Source organism: Gopherus evgoodei, chromosome 5 (genome assembly GCF_007399415.2).
Source record: "Gopherus evgoodei ecotype Sinaloan lineage chromosome 5, rGopEvg1_v1.p, whole genome shotgun sequence".
Lineage (NCBI taxonomy): Eukaryota > Metazoa > Chordata > Testudines > Testudinidae > Gopherus > Gopherus evgoodei.
Window position 1 is genome coordinate 87,110,770 of NC_044326.1, and position 25,116 is coordinate 87,135,885.

General features: G+C 40.4%; 1 protein-coding gene across 2 annotated transcripts in view; it reads right to left on the reverse strand.

Annotated features, from left to right (window-relative positions):
* Positions 1–25,116, reverse strand: part of EDNRA (endothelin receptor type A) — a 43,536-nt gene that overhangs the window by 14,726 nt on the left and 3,694 nt on the right. For both annotated transcript variants that reach the window (XM_030564440.1, XM_030564441.1), the window contains exon 3: positions 7,462–7,589. In XM_030564440.1, coding sequence (XP_030420300.1) covers positions 7,462–7,589 — 128 coding nt within the window. The remainder of the gene's footprint in view (positions 1–7,461; positions 7,590–25,116) is intronic.

The following is a 25,116-nucleotide window of genomic DNA, read 5'->3' on the forward strand; positions in this document are numbered from 1 at the left end:
GTGTTAATGTCAATGAAACGCCCATGGTGATCCACAAGCGCCTGGAGAACCATAGAGAAATACTCCTTCTGATTAACGTACTTGGATGCTAGGTGGGGTGGTGCCAGAATAGGAATATGCGTCCCATCTATCGCTCCTCCACAGTTAGGGAAACCCATTTGTGCAAAGCCATCCACAATTTCCTGCATGTTCCCCAGAGTCATGGTTCTTCTTAGCAGGATGCGATTAATGGCCCTGCAAACTTGCATCAAAACGATTCCAATGGTCGACTTTCCCACTCCAAACTGGTTCCCGACCGATCGGTAGCTGTCTGGAGTTGCCAGCTTCCAGATTAGAATAGCCACCTGCTTCTCCACTGGCAGGGCAGCTCTCAATCTCGTGTCCTTGCGCCGCAGGTTGGGGGCGAGCTCAGCACACAGTCCCATGAAAGTGGCTTTTCTCATCCGAAAGTTCTGCAGCCACTGCTCGTCATCCCAGACTTCCATGACTATGTGATCCCACCACTCAGTGCTTGTTTCCCGAGCCCAAAAGCGGCGTTCCACTGTGTTGAGCATTTCCGTGAATGCCAGAAGCAATTTCGTGTCGTACGTGTCAGGCGACTCGCAATCATCATCGGACTCCTCATCACTTTGGATCTTAAGGAATAGCTCAACTGCCAAACGTGATGTGCTGGCGAGACTCGTCAGCATACTCCTCAGCAGTTTGGACTCCATTTCCCATAGAAATCGTGCTGCACAGAAACTGTTGAGAGAGTCAAGATGGCGCCAAACGTGGACGGAAAAACAGGGATGCTGGAATGTGAAGCGATGCACCATGGGGCGTTGGGACAGGAAGCAGAATAACCTGCACCCTCCGCCCCCTTCCCACAACTCACGGTGCCAAAATGGGACGAGGTGCTCTGTGGGATAGCTGCCAATAATGCACCACTCCCAACAGTGTTGCAAATGCTGCAAATGTGGCCACACTGCAGCGCTGGTAGCTGTCAGTGTGGCCACACTCCAGTGCTTTCCCTACACAGCTATATGAAGACAGCTGTAACTTCCAGCGCTGTACATCTGCAAGTGTAGCCAAGCCCTAAGAGTTTAAGTGTTTGCTCAGTCCCTGGAGGGCATATGAGACAAAGCTATAAGATCATCTAACTGAGCAAACTGTATTTGAATAATTTAGGAAATTACCCTCCGTAACAGAGCTGACTGAATAGCCAAAGAAATTTTGCCATAATATTCACTTTCAAAATCAAGTTTGTTTGATCATATCTTTGACCCTTTTCAATGTTGCTTTGTGAAAAAATGTCAAGTGCTTGAATTTTATTAGCAGGAATATCCAAGAAGGATACATTCAGCATATGTACATGAATAATAATAGAAACTGAACTTTGAATTGTATGCTTGTAAAATTCTCATTCAGATACACAAGTCCACGTGATATTATTTCAGTTCCCCAATTGGATGATATATATAACTAATATTGCGTGTAACTGTGAACTACAAATTACAGTCAAGTACACTATCTGAAGTTCGTGCTGTTAGTTACTCATGTAACTTTTGTAATTGAGTGAATTGCAAGTTGTGAACCTGATTCTCTACTTCCCTACACTTTGTGCAGTCTTTTACACTTGTGCAAAGTAAACTATTATTCAGAATTGGTCATGTTTTACAACCTTTTTGCACAGCTGTAAATCACTATGCAAGAAGAAGGGCCGTGGAGAATTGGGTCCTGCATATTCAGTGATTTTTGCAGCTCACAATTCAAATAACTCATCAGACCAAAAATTATTTATTGAATTTGAATAATTTCAAATAAAGAATACATTTAATAATTTGATTATCAGAATTTGTTGAATACGTTTTCATACAGAAATTATATGGTCAGTTGTACTCAATTGGTACAAGGATAACATCAGTAAAATAGTGTGCTGTAATTTTACAAGTGTGTGTACTGTGAACTATTTAATACAAAGGATCTTTCTCTAGCTCCCAAAGGCCTATAATTAGGTGCGTGAAAATGTTGCAGAGTTTGATTCCTTCAAACTTACAGAAATATAGTATGTATATCAGGGAAATATAATAAAACAAAGGAGCATAATACATTGCATTCAATTCCCCAACCTAAAAGCCAAGTGTGTGTTTTCTGACTTTTCTTTTTCTTTTGTTTTTCTTTTCCTTTTCCTGTCATCAGTGTCTAACACATTCTATTCATCTCCAGTTTGTTTTCTTTTATCTTTTTCTGCATTTGTTATTCTCTCTATTCTTTGAAAAGCCTTGTCTTCTTTCTTTTCAATCTTTAGCTTTCCTATTATATTGTTTACCCACTTGCTTGCTCCTATATCGTATTGTGACCATCCCTTGCTGTCCTTCTCCAGTTCTCTCTGCTTTCTTTTACGCTATACAGTCTTAATTATTTATCCTCACTTGCTCTTCATTGCTTCTAACCAGTCCTCCCTATTATTTAGCATGTATATAATGCTTTTAGATTCATAGAGTTTAAGACTACAAGGAACCATTAAATCATCTAGTCCAAGGATGGGCAAACTATGGCCCAGGGGCTGCATCTGGCCTTTCAGACAGCTGGCCCTTGAGCTCCTGCTAAGGAGCAGGGTCCAGGGCTTGCCCCACTCTGCGTGTGCTGCGGCTCCACGCAGCTCCCAGAAGCAGCGACATGTCCCACCTCCAGCTCCTATGAATAGAGGGAACCAAGGGGCTCTGCACATCACCCCACCCCAATCTCGCAGCTTCCATTGGCTTGGCTACCCCTCTGTGTAGGAGTCAGATGGGGGACATGCCACTGCTTCCGGGAGCTGCTTGAGGTAAGCACCGCCTGCAGCCTGCACCCCTGTCCCCCTCTCGTGCCCCTGCCCCAGCCCTGATCCTCCTCCCACCCTCCAAAACCCTTGGTCACAGCCCAGAGCACCCTCCTGCACCCCCAGCCCCTCATCCCAACCCCACCAGAGTCCACCATCACATTAATTTCATGAGCATTCATGGCCTGCCATACAATTTTCATACCCAGATGTGGCCCTCGGGCTAAAAAGTTTGCCCACCCCTGATCTAGTCTTATCTTCTGTATATAACAGACCTTTAAATATAATCTAGGCAGTGTTCCCTCTAATTTTTCCCACACATGTGGAATGAATTTTGTTATGTGCACCAGTGTGGAGGTGATGTGTGATGCATCATCTTTATATTGGTGCACATAACAAAATTCATGGGGCGGGTGTGGGGCTGAGGGGTTTGGAGTGTGGGTGGAGGCTTAAGGCTCTCCCCACCATGGCAGCTCTGGGGCTGGGGCCACAGAATAGGCACCCCCTTCCCTGGCCATGTCAGGTCTGGGCCAGGATTGGGTTTGGGCTGCCCCTCCCCTGGCTGCAGCAGGTCCTGACTGGGTGGTTTCCCTGAGCGCCTGCGTGGCACTTAGTAGGCTGCTGCACAGCTGCGCAGCTGCACAGTTTACAGAGAACTTAGCTGGGTACCCCTGCAATGAGCGCAATAGTCTGTGTTTTGCTAAAGTGTATGCGTCAAAAAAGCATCCCGTCTTGATTTGAAGACATCAGGAGATGGAGAATCCACCACTATTCTTGGCAGATTGTTCCAATGGTTAATCACCCTCACTGTTAAAAATGCGTGCCTTATTTCTGATTGGAATTTGCCTCACTTCATCTTCCAGCCATTGGTTCTTATGCCTTCCTCCACTAGAATGAAGAGCCCTTTAGTATCCGGTATTTTCTTCCTGAAGAGGTACTTAGGTATGTCTTAGGGTATGCTGGATCTATCGGGGATCGATGTATTGCATCTCGTCTAGACATGATACATCGATCCCCAAACGTGCTCCCCGTTGACTCCAGAACTCCACCAGGGCGAGAGGTGGAAGCAGAGTCAATGGTGGAGTGGCGGCCATCGATCCCGTGCCGCGAGGACGTGAAGTAAGTCAATCTAAGTCGATCTAAGATACGTCGACTTCAGCTACGCTATTTTCGTAGCTGAAGTTGTGTATCTTAGATCGATCCCCCCCAGTGTAGACCAGATATACACTGTAATCAAGTGTGTGTACAGATATACACTGTAATCAAGTCATTCTCAATTTTCTGTTTGATAAACTGAATCGACAGAGGTTTTTAAGTGTCTCATTGGAAGGCTTTTCCCCCAGGCTTTGAATTATTTTTGTGGGTTTTTCCTGCACCCTCTCCATATGCAGTATTCCTGTATCGGTCTCACCAATGCTGAATACAGAGGTAAAATCATCTGTCTGCTCCTACTCACTAATCCCCTGTTTATATAGAGGTTAAGAAACATTATATAATCGTCGCAACAACCCTACAGTAGCTAAGTACTACCATCCCCATTTTACAGAAGGGGAAACTAATGCACAAAGGGGAAGTGATTTGACCACGGACAAAGAACGAGTTATTGTCAGAATCAAATTTAGAGTACAAATAATCCCTTGCTTTCATTCCTATGCTAACTCCACTAAACCACACTGGTTCTACTGCTATTGATCTGTTCTTTTTGGGAAGAGACTAGAATGACTGCTTACTAGAAAAGCCAGCTCAGCTGTAGCCAGCTGGGTGGTGGCTGGGAGGATATTTATGGTGACCACTCAGTGCTGTGGTTTATTGGCATGATCTTGCCCTTCTGCATAGATACTGAAAACTGGGCTACCAGATGAAAGCATATTACCTGGAGTGAGTGTTCCACACAGTATAGTATGCTGCAAAGGCTAAATGAGACCTTACACATACGGGATAAGATCCTTACCTTTACCCTTCACCTTACAATCATTGTCTAGGACATGAGCAAGAGTAAAAAAACTCAGTGGGGAAAAAAAAAACCCTCAGTGACCTAAGTTTTCCCAACATTACGCAGTAGTGTAGACATAGCCTTAGTCACAGTCAGGCACTATTTAGAAAAGACTCAGATTGTAGTCATCACCATGAACCAGAGTTTAAAAATGCCTGACAGGGATTTGCAACAAATGTGCGTTTCCTTTAAAGGGTAAACGGCTGGTGTGGCACTGTCTGTCAGCCTCTAAAAACCTTCTCCACATGTGAACAGCATTGTTCCCTTGGGCATAAATGGTTAAACCTTAGTACACCATCCATGCAGGCCAGTTTCTGTGTGGGCATGGGTGATGGGCAGGGTTTCATAATAGACAGACGTAGTTAAAGGCAGGGACAATCCTTGCAAAAAGGAGCAAACTTATGGTTCATAAATCAGGGTTAACGTCCACAAAAGATGATTAGAGGAGCAACAGTGACCAAAGAGGTGGAACGCTGGGTTTTTCTGATTAAGTTCTGCCATTTGAAGTCAAAGATGTATGTGTAATTGACACCAACTGTGGGGCTCTGGCATAAAACAAAGCTGTTTTATTAATGACCATGTATAACTTTTCCAGATATTTAATTATCTATTGCTCTAGAGAAGTAGAAGTTAAAGCAGCAATGCTTTGTCTTGGCTTCCCTTTCAGATAGAATTTCACTGGAGTTTGAATCAGTGTTCAGACTTCTTTTCCAGTAAGATCTCAGATTTATTTTGTATTTTAACAAGGCTTTTAATATAACAAAAGAGGTTGGAGGGGTTTTTTTTTTTAGCTTATTACCTATGAAAAATAAGAATGATTCTTGTTTTGGCAATTTACAGGGCTAACTGATCAGATTTTACTGGAATATATTCATTTACCTTGCTACGTCGTTTCAACAGTTCTAAAATTCTTTCTGCTGCTAACACTAATTTGGAAGTTCGTAACAAACAACCCATGATCCGTTTTTACATATACATTTGTTATTTTGAATGACAAAAGATGTCCAATCATCTTTGATAGCAAGATGATAATAGTTATCATGTTTATGAATACTGTTATTTTACTCCCAGCCCATGTTTCTGTGCTTTGCACAATAAGACCAATTAATTTGGCAATAACAAATGAAGCTTTTACTTATGTAAGACATACTTATTTTGTTCTCTGCTTTACTTTCTCAAGTTCTAGTTGAAAATGCTGATAACTTTGATACACAATTTGTCCACAAATATAAAAAATGATATTGTGTTAATGCTATGATGCCAAGCTTAAAGCAGCACTTCCAAAAACTATGTTGGCTTAGTTTTGCACCATGGAAAACAAGATGCACAATTTAAAAATTTACATAATCCACAATCAGCATGGGTAACTTAGTAGTATCTGTATCTGAAATGGAACATAACATTGGGCTATTATCTCATATTTCTTTAACTGCACCCCAAAACTGAAAAACTTAAAACTCCATCCAAATACTGGGTCTGAGCACTGGAAAAATAATTTTCTCTCCCAAAAGATGTGGGAATGATATTTGCCTCAGTGTAAAACTTTGAAGTAGAAATGTGAGATCGTGAGAGAGTGCTCTAAGGAACAGATCCTACATCAACAATATATGTGGAATGTATAGTTTATGGGATCAATTCTGACCAGTGCAATCCCACTGGGCCCTATGCTACTGTCACTAATACTGCAGTAAATTAGGAGTAACTCCATTGCCGTCAATTATCACATATATAATACTTTACAAACATTAACTAATTAATCACCAAAACAACCCTATGCTATTTCCATTAAAGAATAAAGCTAGTGTGGGATTAGAATCAGTATTGTAACTCCTCGCTTAACATTGTAGTTATGTTCCTGAAAAATGCGACTTTAAGCAAAACAATGTTAAGAGAATCCAATTTCTGCATAAGAATTAATGTGTTGGGGGCAAACAGACATGTAAGGTCAGATTTAAATTTCAGTTGCACCAGAGTAAATCTCAACCCCAGTGAAATCAGGAACTGACCCAGAGAGGTTAATACCAAAATTTTCAAATGAGGGAGTCTAAAGTTAAATACTTACATAAAAGTGACCTGAGTTTCAGAGATGCACTCGGATCTCCCACTGACTTCAACACTTTTGAAAATCAGGCCCACTTTATTTAAATCAATGGGACATCTACTAACATGAGTAGGAGCACTGGATGCTCTTTGAGTGCACCCCTAAAAATAAGGACACTTTTATTTAGGGGCCTGCATATGGATGTAAGTTCTTGACCTTAGGCATTCAGGTTTGAAAATTTGGGCATGAGTGATTTTTCCATGGCTACAAAGGAAGTAAGCACCAGCCAGGATCAGAACACAGGGATTCTTTGGCCCCTGTGCTGTGCTCTTAGATCATTGCCCACAATGACTTGCACCTAGGAAAGCTATTTGTCACTATTTGAGTGAGGAAAAATTGGGATTTTAGTACACACACTTTCAAAAAAGGCTAAAACTTGCCATATAACAAATCCTAACAGTAAAACTGAATCCTATATGTTTTTGAGAGTATGAACAAGACACACTGTTAAGGTATGCACTTATATCTGTGGTATAACCACACCATTCATGACTCTCAGTTCTAGAACAAGCACAAGTGAGAGGTCTCAAAGAACAGTGTCCAACAAAAGGATGAGAGATACTATACCTGTCCACACTAAGGGCACAGAGATTGAGGACTGTGATGCCCACTGATGCCTTCTGTATAAAGGGGAGGAATTTGCAAAGAAACAGCCCGAAATCAGAATCCTCAAATGGCCACCGCTGAGCATGAAGCTAAAGAAAGGACATAAGATAATCAGAAACTTTGATAATGATAATATAGACTGTGAATATGTAACAAACTGTAATCATGACCTATCTTCAGATCCACACCTAATAGCGCCAAATTCTTCATGTTTAAGCAATTCTCTTGGTAGTGAATGAAACGGGGAGGTAATTCTGATGCCATAGAAACATGGAAGAATTAAGGAGAGTGTTTGAACATAAGCGGTGGGAGGATGTATTGATCCTCTCCAACTGAGGTGGTAACAGTTTCACTGTTAAAGGAGTCTTTCCTAAAATGCTTCAGCCACTGTTACGCACACAGAAAATCAAATTCAATCCTATCCTGGCATAAACTGGACCAAACCCCCTGTGTCTGCTTTCATGAGGGCTGAATCTGGCCCAGAGTCTAGCATTCAAGCCATGACTCACACCTCATAATGGGACACATAAGAGCCTAATTCTCATTGTTGCACACAAACAGATTCTTATCTTGTAAATTTACCACTTGTGACAGTTTTGGATGCCGGATTATGAAACCTGTGGAAAGATTATTATTATATGTATACAGTTTGTATCATGTTGTATTTTAAAGGGGAGGCATCCCCCAGGTGGGCTGTGGTAGATGACAATAGAGAGGCAGTTGTAAGTGCGTATATGCATGAGTGACAGCAGTTTGGACTAGCATTTCTCTCCCCTAGGATGTATCAGCATAACAAATGTGAATAAATTGATTCTTGTGCATAATTAGGGAACCAAGAGTAATCTCCATCCCAGATGTCAGTTATGCTTTGAACAAGTAAAGATACTTACAAAGCTTTGCTCCTTGTATTACTCCCACTTTTTTCACATCTATGAAATAGGTTTTATAACTCAAAGCCTTATATGTAAAATTGAAATACAGTGCATCTGAGCCTGGGATGAGATTCTGTCAATGTCCTCAAGTCTGCATAACAGCATTTTTTGAAGGAAGTACAGAATAATAATAATACGTTCATTTTTTTCTTTATACTCAGTCTTACTGACCAAAGGCATGAAACACAGAGTATTTGCATGACACTCTGCAAGTGGTAATCACAAATGTCTTCCATTTGTTTCAGAGGAAAGTGGGAAGCAATACCCAGTTACTTTAGAGAGTTGGAGAGACTATGCTGAGTTTCTTATTGTGCATAACTTAACTAACAGCAATGATGGGTCCAACCAGCCCCCTTGGGTCCTAATCCTCTGAACATTTGAGGAAGCTCAGATCCAGATCTAGATCTGAATTTTGTGGATGGCTGAATTAAACCCTGAAATTTGAATATCCCCAAGTTTCACCTCAGGAAAGAGTAGTCCCTCCACTTGTGCGTTTCTTCCTCTCTGCACACCAGCACGCAGGTCAGGCACAATCTGACCAAAAACCTTAAATCACAACATCCTTCTTCTAAACACTGGCCAATCACAGTGTGAATTGGTGCCGAGTTAGAATTGATAATGAAATCCAAAACCACATGAGTTTCATGACATTTGGGTTTTGCTGCGTACATTTCCTACACATCTGCTAAGCACACAGAATATTATTTTTAAATGTTAACGTAATAGCCTAGAGATACATCTGTGGCATTTCCAATCAAAAAATTGTGGTACATCATATTCTGGCTGCCACTGAGCAAGGGCTCAATGCTGGAAAGGTGGGAGCAAGGAGTCATCCTTTTCCCTTGTACAGCTACACAAGAATCAGTTGGAATCTCGGTGCTTTTGCCTTTTGAATACAAAAGGAAAAGTGAGTGTTAGTGGGTCTATACTCCATTATTGCTGCAGTAGGCTTAAAAGTCATGGAATAATCTTGTATATTAATTCTGCTACTAAGAAAGCTACAAGGTGAGGTCTTTGGTATAATGTCTCAAGGAGCCTCTCAAGATAAAATCACTCAGAGAAAAAAACTATATAACATCTTTTCTGATTGTGTTTGTAGAATTGGAATAGATCCGATTCTCTAAAATTCCTAGCAAAACCTTTGGGCCTCTTTCTCCTCTCTCTTATGCCGGTTTTACATCATTATAACTCAGTGGAATTACTCTGATTACATTGGTACAAATGGTAGCAGAATGAGACTTCATCCCTGTAAACTGATGCTGCCCATCTGTACAACAGCCCACCATCTGAGTGCTAGCTTGAGTTTGCTTGTTTTTAGATTACAAAAATCTTGAGTTTATTTCCACAAATTCTCGCCCCCTACCCCCATCTTCATTTCTATTTGCAGCCTGAAATCTGGGGAAAGAGAAGATCTTGGACACTTCCCAGCCAGCATCTTTTCTCATGTGAGCCCCAAACAGAACTTTGGTCACTGTGGAGGTCAGGAAACTTCCCAACCCTTATTGTTTATTACTGGACACCATAAAGGCATCTATTCCTGAAATGCTTTTATACTGAGATTGGCTCCTCAGGTAAGTCTAATTCAGAGCTTTGACAATCAGATGGTCCAAAAACATCTGTCCTCTTGTTTCCTGACTGAAGCCCAGACAAATGATTACTCTGTGGTATTAGTTGGTTTTCAGTCATTCATTAGTTTGTTGTGGGGTTTCTTGCACCTTCCTTTGAAGCATCTGGCTATGACAGGATCCTGGAATAAACTGGACAACAGGGTTTGATCTGTTGTGGCAATTACCAATTGTTCTCAGCCAATTCCAAACATCTCTCCACTACACTACTTTGTTGCTAAAGCTTTTTATCTTTGGAGATATTTTGAAAATCTGTCTCTTCTGTTTGTGCACTTCGGTTTCCAGACTATCAATTCTTTTGTCCACCTTGATTATATGGTTAGTAATTTGGACTGTATTTTTTTCAAGATTACATTCCAGAATCCACATATGATGTGGATGACCATCAATGTTGGTAAAGGAAGGTGTGTGGTAGCAGTTTTGAGCACAGGACTGAGAATCATGACTCCTTAGTTCTATACCCAGCTCTGCCCCTGAGTGCTGTGTAAACTGGGCAAGTCACTGCATGGCTCTGTGCCTCAGTTTACCCATCTTTAAAATAATGCTTACTTACCAGGTTTATTGTGCAATGTTTTCAAAATACTTTGAGTGCAAAAGCATTACTAATCTTATCAGTACTAAATAATTGAACCTATGGATTTGACATTGAAGAGATTAAAATGAAGATTATCTTTGTAACTGGGCTAGTGCCAATGCTGTGCTGAGTGTCAAGATGGCCTAAATTCATTTGGCTAGGCTCCTGTTTTCTTTAGTGTCTGTGGCATTTAGTCCAATTCAAAAATGGAAGTTTGCATTATTCATTTTCATGTAATCCAATACAAGTCAGTACAAAAATGCTTGTTGTTTTGATATTGAATTTAATTAATTTTACTTTGCCCCTGCCGTTTTCATGTTTCCATGTTTTGCAGCTTGTTATAGTGGCATTCTATAACTGCGTTTTAGAAGCTGGATAAGAAGTGGGCGAGGGAAACTCAAAGTTTTGATAGCTGGAAGTTTTACTACCTGGGAAATGCAGGAGGTAGCTTAATATATTGGGATAAGCATATTATCTGAATGCTTTTCCTAATATAATAAGCAGTAAAATAGTTAATAGTGTTGAAAATCAATGTCATTAGGTTTCAGAGTCAACACCCAGTTTATGTTTTGGGCTATCTGCATACTTGGATAGATTCTACTACTTTGGCATATAGTCAGTTCATATTCTGAAAGTTATATTTGCAGTCATATGGCTTAGAACCTTTTTTTCTAAATGAAAGCTTAGATTTTGGAGCACAGTTCTGCAGCATGTGTGGGTGAATGCTGCACCAAATTCTGCGGCAGCAGAATTATAGAAAAGACACTGGTAATAGCTCTGCATTGTGACATCCAAAGTAGACACTCTTTTTCTCTCTATTAATATGTTTCAATTGTTAAAAATTATTTAATCAAAATATGACAAATTATAAATATTCCTATGAGATCAGCAAAATTTACATCTGGTTTAATCTTACTTATAGTACAGGCTACTTATCTAGTATTTCTAAATTAAACTTCACAGCTTGTGGTTGTCAGAGCTACTGGGTGTGGTGGGAAAAGTTTGCATATCACAGCAAAATATTCAGTATTCATTGAATACTGAGCATTTAGGTATTGAACCTGTCCTTTAAGGATCAGCTCTGATCTGGCCCATTGAAATTTTGCCCCAGCCTACACCCATCTGCCACAGTCACTCAGAATACTTGGATTGCTTCTATTTATATTTTTTGACACATAATAGTTTTTTTAAGAAGTGCTCCTTCAAATATTTGAAAAAATCAGTGTGTGTTGTGTGGAGCATCTTCTTTCCTTCATTTCAGGCCCACTTCCATGTTCTAATTGGATTACTCAGATTTTAACAGGAATATTTTGTTCCTTTAACTGTATATAAAATATGTAAATACTAGAGAGAGAGAGAGTCCCAGACCAAAATCCCAGGTCTCAGTACCCCTATTTTTGGAGAGGTTTAGAATATAAGCTTGGTTTCACTTGCTATTATACTAAGGGCATGATTCTACAAGGTGCTGAGCACTTCACCTTCCTCAGGAAATGCTCAGCACTTTCAGGTGTGATCTGTAAAGCGGCACACTTGTATTTAACCAAACCACAGCAGACAAAATGCTGTCAGCTCTCCAATGGTTTCCCACTTCGATGAAAACATACACCCTACATACCAACTTCTGATATCCTAATTTAGGATTTGTGCTTGAACCATTGTAAATAATAATGAATGATAGGATGAAGTTTCACCAGCAAGTTATTGACCAGTTCCTTTGATTCTAGCTGAACTTACAGAATGTATTTAACAAACTACAAGCCCCAGTTTTGCAAAGGGATCATCATGCACAAGAAACACATTCTACCTACACTCCCATCTATTAAACAGGGAGGAGTGCAGTCTGGCTCCCATTCATTATACCGCGAGTAACCCAATTAACTTCTTGATGACCACTTTAGTACAGCCAGCAAGAATCTATTCTACATGGACTGGCTGTACTCTAACAAATATTTGCCAGGTATATATTTGCTTTTTCTCAATAATTCTTCTCTTGGTTGAGGCCTTCAATTCATTTCAGGCCACAGAATAGCTGTCAGAGATGGAAGGGCCTAATGTTTAAGATTTTGATTTCCAATGCCCCACAAGATAATTGCCCAGCCAGTTATGGAGACATGGCTCCAGCTGCGAAATTCAGATCTAGGTTTTGATTCCAGACTCTCAGTGTTTGGATCTGGGCCAAATAACTATTGCTTTCACTTCCTACTGCTGAAGGTAGGATTTGAAGTAGCACTGTCAAGGGGAAAGGCTTGGCATGCTGTAATCAATCCCCTTAGCCATCCAAACATTTCTGTACCATTCTAGTTAACACTTAAGAGTTAGTAGAAAGAAAGTCAGTTGTTCTTTTATTTGCACTGTATATGGCCCCAGCATATTTCAAGCAATGGAAACGAACGTGCACTTTGTAGTGACTATCTGAAACTCTGCTACTATAAAGCAAATATTGTTATCAAAAAGAAAAGTCTTGTACTTGGAAAAAGGTTCATTTAGTCACTGGTTTTCACAGTGAGACCCTGTCATAGTTGCAGCATGTACACTTCCTCCTGACACCCCAGGAATCTCTCCTTTTGCAAGATGAAAAGTATTTTTTTCCTTTTGTTTCGTCCTTTCTATTTTTTCCTTAACTGAAGCAACACTAGTATTGAATCATTGTACGTCCCTTTTGAAGTTGATTTTAATAAAAATCACTGGAATCAGAATTAATTTATTTCATTTTTCAGATTAATTTTACAATTATTTTGGTGCATAGTTTCCATTATTATTCAGCCCTGCTTACGCATTCATTACTTTCCTTTGGATAAGGTGTCAGATTTTTCCTCTTCAAATATCTTTAGAATCAGTAGGTCTGATCCTGGTTGCACTTGCATTAGATTTACACCACTGCAAGTCCAATGGTCTCTATTTTCCCATTAGGATGCAAGTAACTCCTAAGAACTTTAGTAGGAGTTACTCATATCATTTGCATGGGACTTTTGGACCCATTTATTTTAATGGAGTTACTTCTGATTTACATGGGCATGAGGTAAAAATCGGACCCACTAGGCCTGATCTTCCATTGCCTTGCATGTTATATAGCCTGTGCAAAGTAGATGTATAATGCTACCTAATCAAAATGGCACTCAAGGAACAAGACAGTGGAGAATCAGGCTCAGTATCCCTCCAGGTGTTCTGACTCTCCATAACACAGGCCACGTCTCCACCACAGGAACTGTAGGGACAGATCTACAGCACCACAGCTTTGCCAGTATAGCCCACTAGTGTAGATGCAACATACAGCAACAGAAGGGATCTCCCTGTCACTGTAGGAATCCCACCTCCCTGAGCGATGGTAGCTAGGTCAATGGAAGAATTCTTTCTTTGCTGGAGCTGCGTTTACACTGGGGTTATGATGGCTAAGCTACAGCACACAGGGATGTGGATTTTTTATACCCTTGATCACTGTAGCTATGTCGACCTAAGTTTTGAGGCCCCCATCAAATGGACTGTGCTTCTTTAATATCATTAGTAAAGTCTCCAAGGTTTCAGGACAGGACACTTCCCAAAAGAAACATGTTTTCCCCTTGTGTATTTCACAGCTGCAGGGTAGTCTGTAAAATCAATCTATGGTGCAATTCCTTAGAGAGAACAGAGTGTTGTCAACAACATATTTTTACACTGAAATCAGAAACTGAGATTTCAAGGTTCTACTCTTGGTATTCAGAAAAATTGACCAACCAATCACAACTTCCAGAGCATTCCCCTCTCTTCTTACAACAGCCTCTCCACCCTGATTCTGGAAAATTGAAGCAAACAAAACAGAAGTATTGAGAACATTTCACTGGAATGATTTTTAAATGTCACTCAGTTGGTTTTACTTTGATGTTCTTGCTATTTGTTAATCACTATTAGTGTGCTAGCTGCTGTACAAAACACAGATAAAGACCCAGGCACCCAGTCTGGGTCCCAAGCAACTTATAGTGTAAGGGACATAATGTTACAGTCCTCCTACATGTGTACACATCAGTACATATACCCATAGGAAAATCTTGAACCTAGAGTCAAATATATAGGCTGCATTGGGTACTGGATGTAAAATGGCTCTGAGCTGCTCTGGAGGTGCAGGTGGCCATGGCCACATCCCCAGAAAACCAGACATTCCGGTATTTCTAGGAACAGCGTGGGTCCTCCACTGCTGGTGTGACCTCACACACATGGTACATGTAAGGTTACACCACATGGAGGATGCCATTTTTCAGAGCATGCCAACCTGGACCTGACAGCATGACCTTGTGTCCTCTCTGAAACTGGGCTCTGTTTAACAGAGGATGTGTGCTTTTTATGTAGCAGGCCTTCCCCTTATGCAGTGCAATTGCATAGGTTCCATCACCAAAGGACCCTTTGTTGCTGTGGAGGTGGAGCTGGATTTGTTGCTTAGTGAAGACCTCTAGATGGAGCTTTGCTAGGCATTGTAGTCTCCAACAGCTGTACTTCCAGGACTGCAATCTGCTTGTCACAACTTGCTAATATGGCCCTCATTTTGAAAAAGTCTCAAAACCCTTGAGATGAACCATGCAACTTGAAGCAGAGCAATGTGACATTTTTTGCTTACAGCTCTGCTGTTTGTAGAGTAAAAGAAGATGATTTTGACCCATATTTCCCTCCTGCCCAAAACTGGGTGGAAGAGAACAAACTAATATAGAATATCTTTAGCTCTTCCAGAGCCACAGTCCTGGTGTACCCTCCCCCTGGTCTGTGAGATTATTGAGGGAGTATGGATGGGAGGCAGGGAGTTAGTCTGGGACCCAAACTATCCCAAGCCTCAATATTGAAGACACCCAGCCAGCTGTGTGTTGGGACTCCCTCTACACATCTGTCTGATCCTCCCCAGCCTCTTCTGGCCAGTATTCTATCATTGGTCATCTACCCTTATGTTTTATAGGTCAGTTGTTCTCAAGCAGGGGTCTGAGGCCCCCTGGGGAGCTGTGAGCAGGTTTCGGGGGGCCACCAAGCAGGGCCAATGTTAGACTTGCTGGGACCCAGGACAGGAAGCCAAAGCCCCATCACATGGGATTAAAGCCTGGGGCTCTGAGTGCCACCAGCCGGGGCTGAAACTGAAGCCTGAGGAATGTAGCTTCACTGGGACTCAGTTTGAGCATTGGCCTGCTAAACTCAGGGTTGTGAGTTCAATCCTTGAAGGAGCCATTTAGGAATTTGGGGATTTAGTTGGGGATTGGTCCTGCTTTGAGCAGGGGGTTGGACTAGATGACCTCCTGAGGTCCCTTCCAACCCTGATATTCTGACTCCTGTGGTGTGGGGCCCCAGGTAATTGCCCTGCTTGCTACCCTCTATAGCCAGCTCTGACTTCTATATGCAGAAAACCAGTTACTGTTGGCGAGGGCCTCAGAAAGAAAAAGGTTGAGAACCCCTGTTATAGGGGATCATGGAGCTTCAAACAACATTAACTTTCCAGAATGCATATTGCAGCTCTTTAGCAATTGGTTGTGGGGAGCATATTATTAGTTTTGCTCCTCCCTCCTAGTTGATTTTTTGCAAGGACAAAGGGCTGCCTGTATTTCTTTGTGAGGGGTGAAATGTCATGTGGAGAGGTAGGTAGTATCAGCAAAGCCATTTCATTTTCTCCCCTCTGTACTGTCCCATCACAGTTTCTTCTGCAGCTTTTACTCTCCTTTGTCCTGCTAAGCAGAGGTGGGAGTGAGCAACAAGGCCTCTGGCAATAATATTCTTGGATTCCTAGTTCTTTTCTTCCCACTTAGGCAGTGAGATGTAACTATGGATGGGACTGTACAGGTCTCACAGTGAAGCAGAAGGGTTACATTTCACACAGATGCTGAAAGCTCAGATAACGAATGCCTGGTTCTGAAGCAAACAGTAGGTAAATGTTTTTGAGTTTGAGTTTGTCTTTAAAATTCTTGTACTATTATTTTACAAAGTCTGCCTAGTGGTAAAGCATTCCTTACAATTCTAGACATCTCCCTTGTGGTATTTTTATTGTTTACACAGTATGATTAGTTGCTTTTTTTATTTGGTCTGTGGTTTTGGCAAACATCCTCTTCTTTTGAGGTGTACTGTACGTCAAGCTGTGCTGCTCTTCTTCAGAGGAATTATCTGTTAGGTATGCTTGTGTGCATGGTGGTTTGTTGAAAAGATTTTTTTCCCAATCCCTGGGCAAAGTGCCTTTTTTATTTTATTTCCAACTGTGTTGCTTTTTGTATGTTGCTAAAAGAGAGTGACAGTATTGCTAATGAACTACTGCAGAACTCGTGAACCCTGGATATGCACAGTCAGAACGCTCCCTTGTTATCTGTCTATTTCAGCTGATTGAAGAAGGAACAGAGAGAACATTCTAGTTATACCTAAGGCACCTAGCTACTACAGTGATCAATGCACTACCAATCCACAGACACCATATATTAGAAGGAAGAGCAGGGAGGAATTGGTTATGTGCTGGGTGAGGAGAAGTTACCTCTCAAGGGGTCTCAATACTGCCTATTAGGTACAGCTGTGAGTAAGAGGTGATGCAGCTGTGCACCACCACAGGGGGAGCTCTGGTAAGGATTGTACCACAGGAGGCAAAGTCTCTTCCCCTAACTCTTTGGAGTGCAGTGCAAGGGTACATGTTGTACTTTCTTTTAGGTTACTATAGTCTGCTCCCACAGTGCAAATGGGGAAGACAGGTCCTTGATTCTGTCTCTTCATGGCCCTTATCAACCCCATTTGGGGTGATTTGTGCCACTAGTTACATTAAGATGGAGCAATTCCTGTATCCTCTCAGGGCTGCTTTTGTACCCTGCATGTGGGCATCAGGAAGGGAAGACTCATTTTGCTTCTCCTCTCCCAGACACTCAGACTCAGGCACATTCTGACCATTAATGTACTGAGTTCTGCATAACTTGCAGGTACCAAGCCACTACTTCTTACAGTCACTGATCTGAACAGAGTGGAAGTTTGGTTGCAATCGGTATGCAATCTACCCTTGAGTGAGCTAATCCTTAATGGAAAAAATGTATTGTACACGGGCCAAATCCTGCTTTAAATTGGAGTTTCTCACCTGAGTAAGGATAGCAGGGTTTAGATTTATGTTTACAGTGGGCTTGGTCCTGCACCCCTTTTGCATACGAGAGTCCTGTAGACTTCAGTGGATGCGACTTGCTTAGAAGGACTACTGGATCAGGTCCATTTTGTTTCATCATTATCCATATTATCTGTGTTAATTGTGATGGTAAAAAGAAACCCAGATAAGTGTACCAAACTGTCAAATATTGCGACTTGTAATTAAATCCTTGTGCAATAGGTGGGGATAGGTTGGTTTAGCTCCTCACCCCACATTCAGACTTTCCGCTGCCCAAAAATGCTAATGGCTAGTAGTGCTGCAACATAAGACTTCTTTCAGCAGAAAGAAAAAGGCAGAGAATTCATGCTATTTAACCACAGGCTGGTTATATGCTATTTGCCAGAGGCATGCCTTTCACAATACTCAGCCTAATGCTACTCTACATCAACTGCTGAGGTTTGGATGCTAGTGTGACTAGAATATGAACCTGCCAACAGAAAACCTCAGTCCATAAAAGATAACACCCTTTTGTTCAGCTTGAGCACTGTAGATATATATCAGCTCTCTGAATTGGGGTCATTGACTTCACCACCAGTAAAATGAATATGGAAAATACCTTATTAATCAGATTTAAAGAAGCAAGGTACAGAAGAAGCCAGTTTGGCCTCAGTTATTTGTATGTAATCTAATGGTCCAGAGAGTTAAAAACTACTAAATGTAAGGCAATAAGTCATACATCAACCTTATTTCCTAGGTTAGTTTTGAATGATTAGATCTTTGCTTTAAATATACAATAAAAACACACAGGGTGGAAGGTGAGCTCATGTTAAAATTGTAACTGAATGCTTTCCTGGGAAGCTAGGTTGCATTTGACTATTTAATTTATGTTTTAATAATAAATAATTATGACGTCCTATTTCAGCCCCTATCAAATATTACTCAGTCCTGAACACTGCCATATTTTACTTCTTATGTTCACTGCTCCAGCAATTTTTTACAAAAAATAGTGATCAGTTTTTTTATTCCCTTGCTGGATACAAGTAACTCTCATGGACGTATAAGCATCGGGAAGGGATCCCTGTGTGTGTGTGGGGGAGGGGGTGGGGGGGATTATTTGGGCCCAAGCAGTGTAAACACAATATAAATTTGATTACAAACAAAACTAAAAGTTGTCTTAAGACCAATGTTTCAGTCTGTTCGGGCTCAGGCCAACTTCAAAGGTCATTAGTGAATATTGCTAATGTCTAGAACATTTTTGTAAATCCTTAGGGGGAGCAGTCATGAGGAAAAGAGGTTATAGGGTAATAGTAGTTGGAGACAAAAAACTCCTAGAAGATATTTGAGTCCATCTTTCTGCCAAGGCAGATTTAGAAAATAACTTAAACATAAAGGACCAGATCCTCAGCTGATATATGGCTCTACTATGTCTGTTTGCAGTACCGCTTCACATTTAATTAGTTCAAACTGCATACTACAGGAAGGATCTCAGTTGGTAATATAGTGGTGGACTCTTCAAGAAGAGATAAAGGTTCAGATTGTGAGAGTAAAACCAGTAATTTATTTCCTGGAGACCACTTTCTAGCATTTTGATTAGGTTTATGTAAAAATATATCCAAGTTCTGAATATATTCTTCACTTTTTATGATAATGTATGACTGACAATTAGTAGATTTGCTGCATTTGAAATTTGCTGCATTTGAGATTTGGTGCATTTTATCACTATAATACATTTAGGTTAATTTATATTTTCATGATTGCATATATGTTATGAATGCAAACAAATGCAAATGTAAAGAAACACAAAACAAACAGATTTTGATACAGCAAACAATAATGTAATAACCTGCCCATAGAGGAAGCTTATTCTTAGGCCCAGTCAGTTAGTGTATGCTTTATGCCTTGAATCGTGAAGGTTATGCATTTTTATCCTATGTTGCCTAATTGCGGAAGTCTTATTATCCAGATAAATGTTTGCAGTCTCTGATGTCCATGGCAGTTTGCCTGACTAAATGGTGCAGGATCAGATCTATAACTTACAAAAAATTTGAAATCATTTATACATAAAATATTTTGTTATATTGATTAGTAATAGAAGCAATTAATACTATCTACAGCAGAAAACTGTTCTGGCCCCTCCAAGTCAAACTGGTCTGGCTTTGCTGCAGTTTATATGGTTCAGCATGAAGCTGACCTCTGAAATATAGACTCTTAAAACAGTTCAAAACTGAGTGCAGAAAACCTTGAAACTGGTGATTGACCCGCAAGGAAGAAAGCAAACTCTCTGTGTCTTTGAATTCTGATTTTTCATTAAAAACCAGTCACATTCATTTCCAAATTCCAGTAGTATTTTCAGCAGGGTCCCAAAGAAGATGTCATGAGTTGCAGCTGTCAGAATGCTGTTAAATGCTGCTGTGGATTTAGGATTCCTATAAGTCCTAAAGACAGAGTGTATTTTAAAAACAACTCTTCCTTTGACTAATAATATCACCATGTCTTTTTTAAAGTCATGGAATGGTTTATATTAAAAATGTGCTATAATAGCATTAACATTTGTTATGGGAATTGCCAAGGTGCTCAGTTCTAATAAACGCTTGTCAGCCAACTCACAGTATACTTGAGGGATGTAAATATATAATATATTATATTTCAAAAACTTATTCAGGTCAAGCACTTAAAAATTAAGAAATGGGAGAATTAAGTTTCACGCAACTTTAATTCTGCTCCCTATGTATATGGATTGAACACAAGTTGAAATCCTAGCCCCAGAGAAGTAAATGGCAAAACTCCCACTGACTTCAGTGGGGCCAGGATTTCAACTACAGTCTTTAATTACATGATTATATACTATTTTTTCCACAGTGCCAAAAGAGTATTTTGATAGGGTGAGCTAGAGCCATTTTCTTTGTATTCGGTGTGGCTGCTTCAGAATGATGCTTGAGGTACAGTAGGGCTGGGGAGCATGCATAATGCCAATGGAATATTCAGAGATACAAGATAGGTAATATCTTTTATTAGACTAACTTCCGTTGGTGAGAGAGACAAGCTTTTGAGCCACAGAGAGATCTTCTCAGGTAGGAAGAAGAGCTTTTGTGGCTCAAAAGCTCAAGAGCTCTGTGTGGCTCAAAAGCTTGTCTCTCTCACCAACAGAAGTTGGTCCAATAAAAGATATTACCTCACCCACCTTGTCTCTCCAATGTCATGGAACTGACATGGCTACAGCTACACTGTACACAATAATGGAATATTTAGAAAGTTAATGAACAAATCTTGAACAGGTTCTATGACACATCTAAAAATGACAACTTTCTCTAGCTTGTAGCTAGATTAAATTACAATGAATTTTCATAAAACCAGCAAAAGGCAGTTCCTCTGATCCATGACTATCCTCCTCCCAAATTTCAAGTTTCTGCTCTAAATCAAGGAGGTGCTAGAGCTGTTTAAAAAATAGCTTGAGGAAAATTTTTAATATTAGCAAAATTACCTCTAACCTCATTCTCAAAACACCTGTACCACTTTTGCTGAAACTTTCCAGTCAAATTCCATATCAGGCAAAAGCAGAGCATAGAAAATATTCCAAGATACACCATTGCAGTTCAGCCAGAGAAAGACTAGAGATCATGGAGGATGTAGTTCAGCCACCAAGTCCAGCCCATAGAGAAGAATGGGAGCATGAGGCACCTGAATGGAAGCATGACGTACCTGAGGGAGTGGGGGAGGCAACATAGTGACAGATAATGTGGAAAAAGCTGAAGTACTCAATGCTTTTTTTGCCTCGGTCTTCACAGACAAGGTCAGCTCCCAGACTGCTGCACTGGGCAACACAGTATGGGGAGGAGGTGAGCAGCCCTCAGTGGTGAAAGGACTGGTTAAGGACTATTTAGAAAATCTGGACAAGCACAAGTCCATGGGTCCAGATCTAATGCAGCCCAGGTGCTGAGGGGGTTGGCTGATGTGATTGCAGAGCCATTGGCCATTATCTTTGAAAATTCATGGTGAGCGGGGGGAGGTCACGGATGGAAAAAGGCAAATATAGTGCCCATCTTTAAAAAAGGGAAGAAAGAGAACCCGGCAAACTACAGACCAGTCAGCTTCACTTCAGTCCCTGGCAAAATCATGAAACAGGTCCTCAAGGAATCCATTTTGAAGCACTTGGAGGAGAGGAAGGTGATCAGGAACAGTCAACATGGATTCACCAAGAGCAAGTCATGCTTGACCAACCTGTTTGCCTTCTATGATGAGATAACTGGCTCTGTGGATATGGGAAAAGTGGTGGATGTGATGTATCTTGACTTTAGCAAAGCTTTTGGTACAGTCTCCCACAGTATTCTTGCCAGCAAGCTAAAAAAGTATGGATTGGATGAATGGACTATAAGATGAATAGAAAACTGGCTAGATTGTAGGGCTCAATGGGTAGCGATCAATGGCTAGATGTCTAGTTGGCAGCTGGTATCAAGTGGAGTGCCCCAGAGGTCGGTCATGGGGCTGGTTTTGTTCAACATCTTTATTAATGATCTGGATGATGGGATGAATTGCACCCTCAGCAAATTCTCAGATGACACTAAGTTGGGGGGGAGAGATAGATATGCTGGAGGGTAGAAACAGGGTCCAGAGTGACCTAGACAAATTAGAGGATTGGGCCAAAAGAAATCTGATGAGGTTCAACAAGGACAAGTGCAGTGCACTTAGGAAGGAAGAATCCCATGCAATGCTACAGGCTGGGGACCGACTGGCTAAGCAGCAGTTCTGCAGAAAAGGATCTGGTGGTTACAGTAGATGAGAAGCTGGGTATGAATCAGCAGTGTGCCCTTGTTGCCAAGAAGGCCAACGGCATATTGGCTGTATTAGTACGATCATTGCCAGCAGATCGAGGGAAGTGATTATTCCCCTCTATTCGGCATTGGTGAGGCCACATGTGGAGTATTGCGTCCAGTTTTGGTCCCCCCACTACAGAAGGGATGTGGACAATTGGAGAGAGTCCAGTGGAGGGCAACATATATGATTAGGGGGCTGGGGCACATGACTTATGAGGAGAGCCTGAGGGAACTGGGATTATTTAGTCTGCGGAAGAGAAGAGTGAGAGGGGATTTGATAGCAACCTTCAACTACCTGAAGAGGGGTTCCAAAGAGGATGGAGCTAGGCTGTTTTCAGTGGCGGCAGATGACAGAACAAGAAGCAATGGTCTTCAGTTGCAGTGGGGGAGATCTAAGTTGGATATTAGGAAACACTATTTCAATAGGAGGGTGGTGAATCAGTGGAATGGGTTACCTAGGGAGGTGGTGGAATCTCCATCCTTAGAGGTTTTTAAGACATCTTGAGAAAGCCCTTGCTGGGATGATTTATTTGGTGTTGGTCCTGCTTTGAGCAGGGGTTGGACTAGATGATCTCCTGACATCTTCCAACCCTAATATTCTATGATTCTATGATCTCCCATAAATCACCAAAGCAACTCAGGCAGATGTATATTAATGTCAGAATGATCCAAACCTAAACCTTTAGAGTCTATTCCATAAGCCAAAATATTTTGATTTGTGTCAGCTCAGCCTGAAACAAAATATTTCATTTTGATTTTCACAATGGAAAATTGAACATTTTTGGCAATGTTAACATTTTATCACAGAACATTTCAATTTTTGCAGAATTTACACTTTCCATTGAAAAACAATTTTTCATGGAAAATTTACATCCAGTGTAGTTGCTACCAGTTTCTACTACAACACATGCATTTTTATGACCATCGCTTTGACTTGATTCTGATCTCAGTGGTTTAAAATCAGGGTAATGCTATTAACTTAAATGGAATAACTTCTAATTTATACCAGTGTAAGTGAGGTCAGAAACAGGCCTTGTGTCTTATTTCATACATACATACATATATTTGATTAGTTTTATAAAAAAGAAATGAGAATTTCTTATAGCCTTGTGGTATGTACAACCGTATTATAGTTATGCCCTTAATTATAATTCATAGTATATATTTCTAGAGAGGGATATTTTCAAAATCTTTTACTTTAAAACCCATTTGTAAGCCCTAATAGGCAAACATTTTTATATATTTTATTTATGAATAAAGATATATATGTGAGTGTGAACAAAATCCAAAATTTGCCAGAATTTTTGGGGGTTAAATTGTTTATTTTATAACAGTGGTTTTCAACCCCAGTGGGGGTCCACAGACTATGTCTAAGAGGTCTGTGAAAGGTTGTCATTACTGTAGAACAGTGGTTTTCAATCTGTGGTTGGCGAACCCTTGGGGGTCTGTAGGCTATGTCTAAGATTTCCAAAGGGGCCTGCAACTCCATTCAAAAGTTTTTAGGGGTCCACAAATGAAAAAAAGGTTGAGAGCCACTATTTTATAATGTTATGCCTTGTTTGAGGTCTTAAGGAAAGAATAGTCATAATAATCTCAGCAGTGTGTTTGCTTTCCAGGCTCACAAGGCTAAAGTGAGAAAAACTTTATAAATATATTTCAAAGGTTTCTAAAACACATTCAGGCAAGTTTTAAGATCATCCAAATATTTTGATCCTCATGAAAAATAACAAAGGGTCCAATGCTGTTCTTATTCATGTCAACAACAGCTATATTAGGGCCCACAGGAGTCTTCTGCTCATTTATAAAAAAGTGTCTTTTAAAATCTATTTCTAATTGTATTTCTGTCTTTCCAACCCACAGCATATATCAGTGGAGTCCAGACCTCTTTGGGTCCAATATAATCATATGATTAATCAGGCAAGTTGATGGTCAAATTTGGGCCAGTAAATGTATAATTCAATATAAAAAGTAACCTTTTGAGTGTTTGCATAGTTATATATTAAATCTAGGCTGCACAGCGTAATTTAGTTACATTTAAAAGAGTTGTTTATAATCCTTCATGTATTTTGATAAATCCAGCTGCCAAACAGTATTTAAACACTGTTCTGATGTATGTGGCCTTAAGAATCATAAACTGATTTGAGATTCTGCCATGAATGAATGTTAAATTCAAGCCCTAACACTCAACTCTAGAAGGGCTATTAAATCATCACATAAAGACTGTGTAAATCATGGGAAATATTTTCTGTATAAACAAAGGAAGAATAGAATATGTTCCCAAAATAGTAGCTATCAATCTGATCCATAAAGAGAATAGCAGTATCTTCAAAAGATGCTCTCTTCATTTGTTTTACTCTGTCTTCAGCTAGTTGTCTGAAGGACACCATACAAAATCAAATTTTATTGTATTTTATTTGTAACCAGGGGCTGCTAAATACACAAGGACACACCTTGCTATGGTAGGTCAGAATAACTTGCAAAAGAGGATACATTGTATCTTCATAAGGAGAAACCTAAAAATGATGTCTTGACATTTGCTTTTGAACATAGACTGAGTTACATTTCCCTTTCCTTTATACTTTTGCTTATTAATAAATAGAATAGCAGTAATTAGAAACAAACACAC